The 12,655-nt window shown below is 44.6% G+C and overlaps 1 protein-coding gene across 1 annotated transcript in view; it reads left to right on the top strand.

The window, feature by feature from the left end:
- LOC311373250 (NLR family CARD domain-containing protein 3-like) overlaps positions 1 to 10,384 on the top strand; it is a 34,551-nt gene extending 24,167 nt beyond the window's left edge. Inside the window, exons 2-4 of the mRNA XM_084490051.1 lie at positions 5,803 to 5,886; positions 6,418 to 6,702; positions 8,392 to 10,384. Coding sequence (XP_084346177.1) covers positions 5,817 to 5,886; positions 6,418 to 6,702; positions 8,392 to 10,205 — 2,169 coding nt within the window. The 5' untranslated portion in view covers positions 5,803 to 5,816 and the 3' untranslated portion in view covers positions 10,206 to 10,384. The remainder of the gene's footprint in view (positions 1 to 5,802; positions 5,887 to 6,417; positions 6,703 to 8,391) is intronic.
- The last annotated feature ends 2,271 nt before the right edge of the window (positions 10,385 to 12,655 follow it).

Raw genomic sequence — 12,655 nt, forward strand, 5'->3', positions numbered from 1 at the left:
CGTGCTTGGGTTAGCCTCGCGGCGCGGTGGCTAGCGACCGTGTTTGGGTTAGCCTCACGGCGCGGTGGCTAGTGGCCGTGTTTGGGTTAGCCTCACGGCGCGGTGGCAAGCAGCCCCGTTTGGGTTAGCCTCGCGGCGTGGTGGCTAGCGGCCGTGTTTTGGTTAGCCTTGCAGTGGCTAGTGGCCGTTTTTGGGTTAGCCTTGCAACACGGTGGCTAACGGCCGTGTTTGGGTTAGCCTTGCGGTGCGGTGGCTGGCGGCCTTGTTTGGGTTAGCCTTGCGGTGGCTAGCGGCCGTGTTTGGGTTAGCCTCGCGGCGTGGTGGCTAGCGGCCGTGTTTGGGTTAGCCTCGCGGCGTGGTGGCTAGCGGCCTTGTTTGGGTTAGCCTTGCGGTGGCTAGCGGCCGTGTTTGGGTTAGCCTTGCAACACGGTGGCTAGCGGCCGTGTTTGGGTTAGCCTTGCGGTGGCTAGCGGCCGTGGTTGGGTTAGCCTTGCGGTGGCTAGCGGCCGTGGTTGGGTTAGCCTTGCGGTGGCTAGCGGCCGTGTTTGGGTTAGCCTTGCGGTGTGGTGGCTAGCGGCCGTGTTTGGGTTAACCTTGCGGCGTGGTGGCTAGCGGCCGTGTTTGGGTTAGCCTCGCGGTGGCTAGCGGCCGTGTTTGGGTTAGCCTCGCACCGAGAGCCCTTAGAGCCGATAGTACAGTAGGTACAGGCACATTAGAGTCTTAAAGGTAAAGGCACATTACAGCATTAAAGGTACCCTATGGATTCCATTACAGCATTGTATTACATGACTATATTACATTAAATTATATTCATACATTATAACAATGTGTGTGTGTGTCTGTGTTTGTGTCTTGTTCTGACTGACTGACTGACTAGCAGCCGTGTTTGGGTTAGCCTCGCAGTGGCTAGTGGCCGTGTTTGGGTTAGCCTCGCGGCGCGGTGGCAAGCAGCCGCGTTTAGGTTAGCCTCGCGGCGCAGTGGCTGGTGGCCGTGTTTGGGTTAGCCTCGCGGCGTGGTGGCTAGCGGCCGTGTTTGGGTTAGCCTTGCGGTGGCTAGCGGCCATGTTTGGGTTAGCCTTGCGGCGTGGTGGCTAGCGGCCATGTTTGGGTTAGCCTTGCGGCGCGGTGGCTAGCGGCCGTGTTTGGGTTAGCCTTGCGGTGGCTAGCGGCTGTGGTTGGGTTAGCCTTGCGGCGCGGTGGCTAGCGGCCGTGTTTGGGTTAGCCTCGCACCGAGAGCCCTTAGAGCCGATAGTACAGTAGGTACAGGCACATTAGAGTCTTGAGTCTAGAGTCTCCCTCTCTCTCTCTATGAGTGAGTGAGTGAGTGAGTGCATGCGTGTGTCTGTGTGCATGTGAGCACTATGTGTGTGTGTGTGTGTGTGTGTGCGTGTGTGTGACTGTAAAGGGTGTAACAAGATGAACCCAACCCAATCCAGCCCGACAAGATGACTCATTGCAGAGAAGGATGAAAAACAACCCTGCTATTATAGAATCACACACCAGCACAGACACGCCTGCCCTGACTCTGAGTGTGCTTCTGTTCAGAGAGAGGGAGAGGGAGAGGGGGAGGGAGGGAGAGAGGAGGAAGGGGGGAGGGTGGGCAAGAGAGAGAGGAGGGATTGAGTGAGGGACGACCGATAAAAAACGACAGTGTTACCCCTTACGTTTTTTTCTCGACAGCCGATAAAAAACGAGTGTTACCCCTTGTCTCCTCTCCTCGTCTCCGCTCCTCATCTCCTCTCCTTGCCTCCTCTCTTTGTCTCCTCGTCTCCTCTCCTCGTCTCCTCTCCTTGTCTCTTCCTCTTGTCTCCTCTCCTCGTCTCCTCTCCTTGTCTCCTCTCCTCGTCTCCTCTCCTTGTCTCCTCTCCTTCTCTCCTCCTCTTGTCTCCTCTCCTCGTCTCCTCATACAATTGTATGTTCTATGTCAGACACACACAGGAGAGAGGGAAAGAGAGAGAGAGAGAGAGAGAGAGAGAGAGAGAGAGAGAGGGAGAGAGGGACATAGAGAGAGAGAGACAGAGAGAGAGAGAGAGTGAGAGAGAGAGAGAGAGAGAGAGAGAGAGGGGGGGAGATTCATAAAGTTGATCTTATCTTACCTGCTTGTGGATGTTTTACTGGTAAACGGCCTCATGTATGTGTGTTTGTTATCCTCTTTAGTTAGTTAATGATTGATTAATGACAGCTCTTACTCAGGTCCAGGTCCAGGGTTAAGGTGGAGTTAGCTGTCGTTCAACGCCTCCTTCCTCATTCCATCTGTCTTCACTGAGGAGCAGCAGCTCAATTTTTACTCTCAGAACCTTTAGAACCGTGTGAGTGTTCTGTCTCCGTTCTAAACACTTCCTTTGTGTTTTGGTGAACGCCTGAATCTCTTCCTTCAACGTTCTTACCTTCCCTGCTTTTCTGTTTTTATATTTTCATACTTTGCAGGGCTGAACACGTCTTCACCACAGAGAAGCTAAGGTACAGTTTGCTTAATGTCATGTTTTCTTAAGATTATTGGTGATATGTTTGCAATGTATTCATATATTCTAAATTAAACAGTTTTCAGTCCGATTTCAGTGTTCCCAGGTTCCTGCTGTAGAAGAGATATTGATCTCAGAGAGACAACCTGTCTGAATAAAGGAACATGGGTCAGAACATCAATAACTAGTTGCACTGTGTTGAGGGCGTTTTCATAAGGAACCTCTGGTCCAGGAACGGAACTGAACTCACATTGGGTTCCAATGGAAAACGCTTTGGATTCAAAGATTCCCTGTTTTGAGCTGAAAGGACGAGTTGTGACCGTCTCTTGGACTGTACACGTGTAGTGTGTTGTGGAGGTTTATTGGTCACATGAGTGACTTATTGTTGGTTTTATGAGCGTCGATAACGGTTTAGTACACTGATCTTTACACTCTTGAGGCCAGTGACTCCACTCTGGGGAAGAGACGTTTCATTGGTTCTCTTGTGAGGGAGCAACATTTCCTCCCACACTAATCACGGTCGGCCGTCTCTGATAGGACACCGCGTTATCAACTGCTCGCAGTCAGTCGTGGTCAGACCGTACCATCCGGCAGATAAAAGGGGGGAAACGGCAGTCTTTTTCAATGTTGTTTTTACTTAAAAAATGGAAACACAAATTAATAATTGTTCTACTTTGTCGATGATTCATTTTTATTTGATAGCAATAACGGATGATGTACCACTTTGTATTCAGTATGTCCCAGCTCTTATTTAATCTCCCCATGGAGAGTTAACAATGGGTGATTGTCTCTTGGGCTGGGTAGACCTTAGTCACTCTGAATACTCCTTCTTTATAAGTGTATCAGGCCATGTTCTTATTGTTTTTCTGTTTGGTTTACTTATCATTCAATATTAAACCCTCCGCCCACACTCGCGTGATAGATCTAGTGTAGATCTAGACATAGATAGTGATAGAGTGTGGATATCTAGACATAGAGGGTGATAGAGTGGATATCTAGACATAGATAGTGATAGTGTGTAGATCTAGACATAGATAATGATAGTGTTTATGAAATCTAGACATAGATAGTGATAGATTGTGTAGATCTAGACATAGATAGTGATAGAGTGTGTATGAGATCTAGACATAGTGATAGAGTGTAGATCTAGACATAGATAGTGATAGTGTGTATGAGATCTAGACATAGTGATAGAGTGTAGATCTAGACATAGATAGTGATAGTGTGAATCTGATCTAGACATAGATAGGGATAGAGTGTGTATGAGATCTAGACGTATATAGTGATAGAGTGTAGATCTAGACGTAGATAGTGATAGAGTGTGAATCTGATCTAGACATAGATAGTGATAGAGTGTGTATGTGATCTAGACGTATTGAGGGCCCTATCTTGCGCCCGGCGCAATTGACTTTCTACACCAACGCATGTGTCGTTGCTAGTTTGCACCCGGCGCACAGCAACCATGCACCACTACACTTGCGCCTGGAGAGGCGTGTCGGCGAAAAGCAGGGGCGTGTTCTGGCGCAAATGATTTTAAAAAAAATGCGCCAATGCAATTGAGCCACTGACCGAAAAATACCTGGTCTATAGCGGATAGCGCAGTTGTTGTTGCTATTTTGACGTGCCATGGCAGGTCAGAACTACAACATAGCCTACGCTTACACACACGTAGGCTATACACAGCACAAACATGCAAACTATTAACCTGATTTAAATATTATGATATCAAAGATTATTCATACATGTGAAACTGCATAGAAATAGCGTGTGGATTATGGAAACATTTTTTTCAATAGGGCTGCATGAATGAATGAAGTATAGTAGGCTATGGCATGCATTAAAATAATAATAATAACAATAATACATTCGAGCAAAGTATATTCCAGGCTTCCAAAACAAAATCTTGTTTTAGGGTAAATGGTTGGTTAAATGATTTAGGAAAGAACAGCTGATACAGCGGTAAGTTTTACTTTTAAATCAATGCATCTGCAAACACTGTACATCAAACACATATGTTCTTGACACAGACATCATGTACAAGCCCATAACTTTTAGGATTGATGAGTATTTGATCGTGAGAAAACATAGTTTTACCGCGAGTGAGTGTTTAAAAGAATGAATGAATGCGGGTGATGCTTGGCGCGCGTGTGTGTGCGCACCCATCTGTCTAAACACACGCAAACTAAAAACGTAACGCATAATACAGTCCATGGCGATGTATATTAACAGGGGACTGTTGTGGATTTTGGTCCAGGAAAGGCCGCCGAGACAGGATCGCTTTTAACTCACTTTATTTGGTTAAGGTTATTGGTCTATTGTCTATCGTCTATGAAACAAAAGGAGAGGAATGGTAAATAACACGCGCGGAGCGTCTCAGAGCTTAGCATCCAGGATACGCTGCTGAGAGATTCTGAATCTAAACTGGCGGAGTCCGAGTTAAATAAGAAGGTAAAAGGTGGGCGTGCTCTGTGGCTTTAAAAGCCCGCCCCCTTTCATCTATGGTTTTCACACTTCCTCTGTGTGTCCGTTGCTGCCCCTAGTGTAAATGTTTCGTAACTTTGTCAAATGTGTTCAGTGCTGCCCTCTGGCGATTGTGAGGGGAAATTAACTCTAAACTATGCTTGGTGCTACTGGATATGGCTAAGTGAGAGTATTACAGTAAAAATGTATCACTAGGGAATATTACAATTAAAAAATGTCACAGGACACATGCATATTATGAACACAAGTCGATAACGATAATGTATATAATACTGCTAACAAACTATGTTTGTTAATGTATTGGCGCATATCATTAAATAGACACACAGTTGCGGCCATCGAGGACCACGTCTGCATATGTGTTAAGTTGCCTTTGCCGCAATTTACATGACGAATTATTGATAGAGTTTGAAATTCATGTGGTCATGCATCTATCTCAGCGGAGACTGCAAGCGCGCTGTCAAAATATTAACTTGCCAAGTCAAATGTGCTGGGTCTTAAAGGGGATGGCAGGTGGAACTCTCATTGGTTTATTGCACGTTATGCCCAAAACACACCTACAGGTTTCAGCCCAACCCTTTTTAGATTTGCGCCTGGCGCAAAGCTTGTTTATCTCGCCGTCATAACAGCAACAGCGCTGTAAAACCGCCCACAAAGTACTTTGACTTTGCGCCTTGACGTCTGCGTTTTAGACCGTCTAACTAGGGCCCTGAGTGTTTATGTGATCTAAACAAAGATAGTAATAAAGTGTATAAGTATATCAGACAGGAGAAGGATAGGACGTCTTCACTGCAGAAATGTCACATTCGCTACTCAAATATAATCCACAGAAACAATATGGAGTTGTGTTTGTGTTCAGGTCTCCAGTCTGCTATGGATGAGGAGAGAGAGGAGGGGGGTCCTACCTCTAAGACCACTCCGGGTAACATGGCCACCACAAGAGGTAAGAAGAGGATCTCTCTGTCTGTGACTGTTCTCAGAGCTCAGCGGTGATATATCATGACTCCATCATTAGTCTGAGTAAAACTTCTCAAGGTCGTGGATAAAGCACGTTGACAAACTAAGAAAGGTCGAGAAAGTCAAAGTTTGAAAGATAAAGACTTTATTATAACTTGTAACACCTGAGTATGTTTGGAATCAGGCTTCATGTTATGTTCCCATTATGTGTGGATTCCTCCTTAAGGCTTTGGGGGGGGGTAGAGAGTGTTTGGTTGCGGTCGGGGGAGGGGGTCGGAGTTACAGGATGTCTCACATTAACGGACGTTGCGGTCAGCTGATTTTGCCCAGTTCTCCAGTGTGCGTGCGCAAACTCTCCACGGACCCCCTGGCAATGCGCCGCGTACCCCACTTTGAGAACCACTGGCCTACACAATCACCACCAACTGAGTCGTTCATTTGGATCTTTGTATTTATGCCTGCTATTTGATTTTAAAACAGGCAACATTGTAAATGTAATATTGCCTTTTGCATTCAGTTTCAGACCTAGAAAGGATCCGTAAAAGATTTGTGGCGAATGTCGGAGAAGCAACCTTGAAAGGTCTGCTGGATGACCTTTGGGACGAGAAAGTGTTCAGTACCGACGACAAGGACTCTGTGTTGGAGGGCCAGACGATCAGAGCGGACCGGGCTCGGTGTCTGATCGACATGGTGATCGGGAAAGGGGAGAGTGCAAGTCAGACGATGATTGATTATATGTTGGAGAGGGACAAGCCACTATACATCAGCCTGGACCTCCCTCCCAGCCCTGCTGATCGTGTGGGTGAGTTGTAACTAGGAATGGGTTTTCTCAATAAGCCCTGCCAACTTTATTCTGACAAGGGCCCAACACGAACCAGAGGCTTCTTTTTCCTTTCATCTCCTGGGATCCAACCATTAATTATTGTAGTTTCAGGACATTTGTTTAGACAGCATATCCAAAGCCATTCTCCCTACTTTGTTGAAAAGTGTTAAATAATTATCATTTAAATACCCGAACAGCACAGCAGCAGTCTAATGTTTTTTTGTACAATTAAATTTGTTGTTGGATGAAGCCTTTGATGTTACAGTAATGTTGCAATGAATTGACTGTTTCAGAATTGACTGCTGAATTGAATATATCTGCACCTCAAACAGATCTGACCTGAGGAGAATAATGGCTTTACACGTCAACTATCTGAACACAAACCGCAAAAGTGGCGTTGCGTTTCCACTTTTCATTCCGCGTTTAGACGAGCGTCTTTGGGTCGAAATCTGTGTGCATACGGTGATGCAAAAGTGTGTGAAATCCGACATGTTTTTTGTGGTTTGCCTGTACTGCACATGGATGTGACGTAAACGCGTACGGGACGAGAGCCAGTGTGAGCAGCTCACTTTTGCGTTGTTAACCCTTTAGACGGAAACGCAACAGTGGAGCGTTTTTAAGATTTCCACTCTGGAGGGTGGGTTCATTTTTTTGCGTTTTTAACCCCCGAAAAGCTGTCGCCGTCTAAATGAAAGGCACATCTGATAAAATATTTTGTCGGTTTCACCCGGGAGCGTTGTCGTGTAAAGCCAGCCTAAATGAACATGAACCTAACCTCATGTTAGGTACTTTGACAATCAGTATGTATTCAAACAATTAACAACAATACCACTGTCTGTGATTGTGGAATACAATCATAAAGCAGCCAGTGTTTGAATCTGACTGTAGTATTAATTAGTTAACCTTAACATATAAGTAGGTATAACTTAAGTGAGAGAAAGACTGCAGGGGGAAGAAAAGTCCATTCTTCTTTGTGGCCGTCATAAAGTCCTCCCTGTCTCTTCCACTCAGGATGATGTGAGTCAGGTATAGAGGCATTTACAAATATTTAGGGGCCAACTTGGAGTCAGCAGAGTAACCAGGGTTCATCTCAGAGGGCTGTCAGGAGGTGTGAGTGACACATGAATGTCCCTCAGAATGTAGACCTTCATTGACTGCTTTTTCCACACTTATTTCCTTATATGGGCAAGATAGTGGCTTCCTTTAAGAATATGGTTAATACACTCATACAGCAGCCAATGTTTAACTTTGACTGTGACTGTGTTAGTGAGTTAGTTAGCCATAACATATTGAACAATTGAAGGGGGCTCCCTTCTTTGTGGCCCTCATAAAGCCCTCCCCGTCTTTTCCTGTCAGGATGAGTGGAGCCAGGTATAGAGGGGTTAATCGTTTTAGGGATCCACTTGAATTCTGCTAGTAAACCAGGTTCATCTCAGAGGGCTGTCAGGAGGTGGAATGAGGGCCATGTGGATGTCCCTCGGAATGTGGTCCTTCGTTGACTCTGGGCTTTTTTACACACTGATTTCCTTCATGTAGGCAAGATAATGATAACCACAAGTTATAAAGCCACTAAATATCATGAAGTTTATCATTTTATAGGAAATATTGATATGTTTCCAATGATGTCACCATCTACTAACTGAAGTCTCCTGTTGTTTTCTCATTTAGAATCTGCTGAGTGCCAAAATAAAATCAAAATTCGTTTGATGAAGGAGTTCAGGTGTGTGTTTGAGGGAATTCCTAAAGCAGGACAGTCAACAGGTCTGAACGACTTATACACAGAGCTCTACATCACAGAGGGCGGCAGTGGAGAGGTCAACAAGGAACATGAGGTCAGACTGATTGAAACAGCTTCCAGGAGACCAGCCAAGGAGGAAACACCAATCAAATGTGAAGACATCTTTAAACCCTTACCTGGACAAGATCAACCAAGCAGAACAATAATGACAATTGGAGTAGCCGGCATTGGTAAAACCATCTTGACACATAAGTTCACTCTGGACTGGGCTGAAGGCAAAGCTAACCACGACATAGACTTCACATTTATATTCACTTTTAAAGAGCTGAATTCACTGAAAGGGAAAGAGTTTAGCTTGGTGGAACTTCTTCATCTCTTCTTTATTGAGACCAAAGAAGCAAGAATCTCAAAATTTGACCGGTTCCAAGTTGTCTTCATCTTGGATGGTCTAGATGAGTGTCGACTCCCTCTGAACTTCCAGAACAACCAGACCTGGACTGATGTCACAAAGCCGACCTCAGTGGACGTGCTGCTGACAAACCTCATCAGGGGCAAACTGCTTCCCTCCGCTCGCATCTGGATAACCACACGCCCTGCGGCAGCCAATCAGATCCCTGCTGAGTGTGTTAAAATGGTTACAGAGGTGAGAGGGTTCACCGACCCACAGAAGGAGGAGTACTTCAGGAAGAGATTCAGAGATGAGAAGCTGGCCAGCACAATCATCTCCCACGTGAAGAAATCACGAAGCCTCCACATCATGTGTCATATCCCAGTCTTCTGTTGGATCACTGCTACAGTTCTGGAGGACATCTTCAAAAAATCCCAGATAGAAGAGAAGCCCAAGACCGTGACTCAGATGTACATCTACTTTCTGAGGCTTCAGTCCATAAATAGAGACAGGAAGTACCATGGGAGATCTGAAATGGATCCACACTGGAGTTCAGAGAGCAGAGAGATCATTGTTTCTCTTGGAAAACTGGCTTTTAACCAGCTGGAGAAAGGCAACCTGATCTTCTATGAGGCCGACCTGGCAGAGTGTGACATCGATATCAGAGCAGCCTCAGTGTACTCAGGAGTGTTCACCCAGATCTTTAAAAATGAATGTGGGCTTTACCAGGAAAAGGTCTTCTCCTTTGTCCATCTGAGCATCCAGGAGTTTCTGGCTGCCCTTTATGTCTTTCTGTCCTTCATCGAGACTGGTGTCAATATACTTTTAGGACAATCGCTCTGGTCTATTCTTGTGAGAAACAAAGAAACAAAAAAGCTCAAACTTTATCAGAGTGCTGTGGACAAGGCCTTACAAAGTAAGAACGGACACCTGGACTTGTTCCTCCGTTTCCTCCTGGGCCTCTCTCTGGAGACCAATCAAAATCTTCTACAAGGTCTGCTGGGAAAGACAGGAAGTGGACAGGAAGGGAAAGACACCTCATGCACACATGAGGAAACAGTGTCCTACATCAAGAAGAACTTAAATGGAGATCTCTCTCCAGAGAGAAGCATCAACCTGTTCCACTGTCTGAATGAGCTGAACGACCGTTCTCTACTGGAGGAGATCCAACAGTACCTGACATCAGGAAGTGTCTCCAGAGAATCTCTCTCCCCTGCTCAGTGGTCAGCTCTGGTCTTCATCCTACTGACATCAGAAGAGGAGCTGGAAGTGTTTGACCTGAAGAAATACTCTGATTCAGAGGAGGGTCTACTGAGGCTGCTGCCAGTGGTCAAAGCCTCCAAAACATCTCTGTAGGTTCACTTATAACATGTATAACAATACACACAACACAATATACATAAAACTGGAATATAAGGTTAAAATAATATGCAAAAGATATCTGTAGGTTCATAACAACATGCATTACTATTCTACTCACAACATAATAAACATATTATAAGAATATAAAATAATAATATACAAAACATAGGTATAATGTATAACAGTACACATAAGAGCATATTAAAAATAACATAATATAGAAGTAGTATTAATTTACAAAAACATTTTCAAACACAAATAAAAAATATTTAACATTTTACACCTGAAACATAAACATTTAAACATCTAATGATTGATGAAATATTTTTTCAACTAATAACATTCCTTCATTATGTAATAAGTTAAAGATGTGTTATTTTAATCACAGTTCCTAACATGTTCTGTTTACTTTTGGCCAAGGCTGAATGGCTGTAATCTGTCAGAGAGATGCTGTAAAGCTTTGGCCTCAGTTCTCAGCTCCAACTCCTCTAGTCTGAAAGAGCTGGACCTGAGTACCAATGATCTGAAGGATTCAGGAGTGAAGCTGCTCTCTGCTGGACTGGGGAGTCCACACTGTACACTGGAAACTCTCAGGTCAGTTATCAGCCTCTTCTTCAAACTGGTTATTCTAGTTAAGTGCTGCTCCTGCCTGATGCATTTCTGTTGCTCTTTTCCCTGCTGACAAAACACTCCCTGGTTCTACACAATGTTAGAACATGTGAAGAAACGGCCTTAGCGTACCAAACACAGCAGAGTTCTCCTGACTATAACTGAACAATATCTCATTGAGTTGTAGCTATTGAGAAAGGAGCATTTGTTTAAGATCCTGTTTCACATCCATGTGAAGGAAGTTCTACTGTCTGTGATGATGTCATCTCCCCACTTCCTCTTCCTGTTCTCAGACAGGGTGACACAGCTTTGTCTCCATAAAGTATCAATAAAGCTTTTACTTGTCCTCAATATGGAATGAATACACTTTATAAAGTGCATTCGTACGAACTGCTCTCAACTAGATAGAATAAATGGTGTGTGTGTGTGTGTGTGTGTGTGTGTGTATGCGCGTGTGTATGCAGGTTGTCTGGCTGCCTGGTCACACAGGAAGGCTGTGCTTCTCTGGCCTCAGCTCTGAGCTCCAACCCCTCCCATCTGAGAGAGCTGGACCTGAGCTACAATCACCCAGGAGACTCTGGAGCTGCGCTGCTCTCTGCTGGACTGGAGGATCCACGCTGGAGACTGGACACTCTCAGGTATGGAGAGGACAGCTCTCCACTCGGGGACAAAGTCTCCTACAAGGGTTCAAGCCGCTGCGTGTTTTCAAAACGCAGTTGTAACGCATGTTGTGTAGAAAGTGATGAGACGGCAGATTAGGATTCAGACGACTTTTATAGAATTATATTTATTGATAGTTAGTGCAACACATTAACATTTGGCGTATTGCTGTGTTTGGCACTAACTGTCTGGTGAATTAATGTGTTGGTTTAAAACCAGACGTTTGAGTGTGTTTGTTTTTTGATTGGCCAATGATTGGTTAGCATAGAGCTGGATGTTAACATGGAGCCAGGCATGATGAGTCAGTAAATTAGGATTCAGAGTACTTTTATAAAATATTTATTGATAGTGAGTGCAACACACTCATATTTGGCGTGGCCTAGCATGGAGCTAGGCGTAAGTGTGGAGCTGGGGGTTAGCATGCAGCTAGGCCTTAACATTGAGGTGGTCGATAGCAGTTGTAGGTTTCCCGCCAAAAAGCCAATGATTGTATTGGCGCGGAGTGTGTGACCCACGCAGTCAGCTGACGAGGTTAGCTGTCTGTCCTTAATCAGTTAACAACGTTACGAACCACCGAGCCATCAGCGAGTTCTGGTTGATTATGTGCTTAATCACGAGTGAATAATAATACTAACGTGATACTAACATGAACGCAGCGGAGCCATCTGCACACTCTCTTTGTTAACATGTGAATAATGTTTCCCTGTTTAAAGACAACATGCTGCTCTCTCTTTGTTAACATGTGAATAATGTTTCCCTGTCTAAAGACAACATGCTGCTCTCTCTTTGTTAACATGTGAATAATGTTTCCCTGTTTAAAGACAACATGCTGCTCTCTCTTTGTTAACATGTGAATAATGTTTCCTGTCTAAAGACAACATGCTGCTCTCTCTTTGTTAACATGTGAATAATGTTTCCTGTCTAAAGACAACATGCTGCTCTCTCTTTGTTAACATGTGAATAATGTTTCCCTGTTTAAAGACAACATGCTGCTCTCTCTTTGTTAACATGTGAATAATGTTTCCCTGTTTAAAGACAACATGCTGCTCTCTCTTTGTTAACATGTGAATAATGTTTCCCTGTTTAAAGACAACATGCTGCTCTCTCTTTGTTAACATGTGAATAATGTTTCCCTGTTTAAAGTCAACATGCTGCTCTCTCTTTGTCTCCCCAGT

The sequence above is a fragment of the Micromesistius poutassou genome (genome assembly GCF_964030765.1).
Source record: "Micromesistius poutassou genome assembly, contig: SCAFFOLD_2498, whole genome shotgun sequence".
Taxonomy (NCBI): Eukaryota; Metazoa; Chordata; class Actinopteri; order Gadiformes; family Gadidae; genus Micromesistius; species Micromesistius poutassou.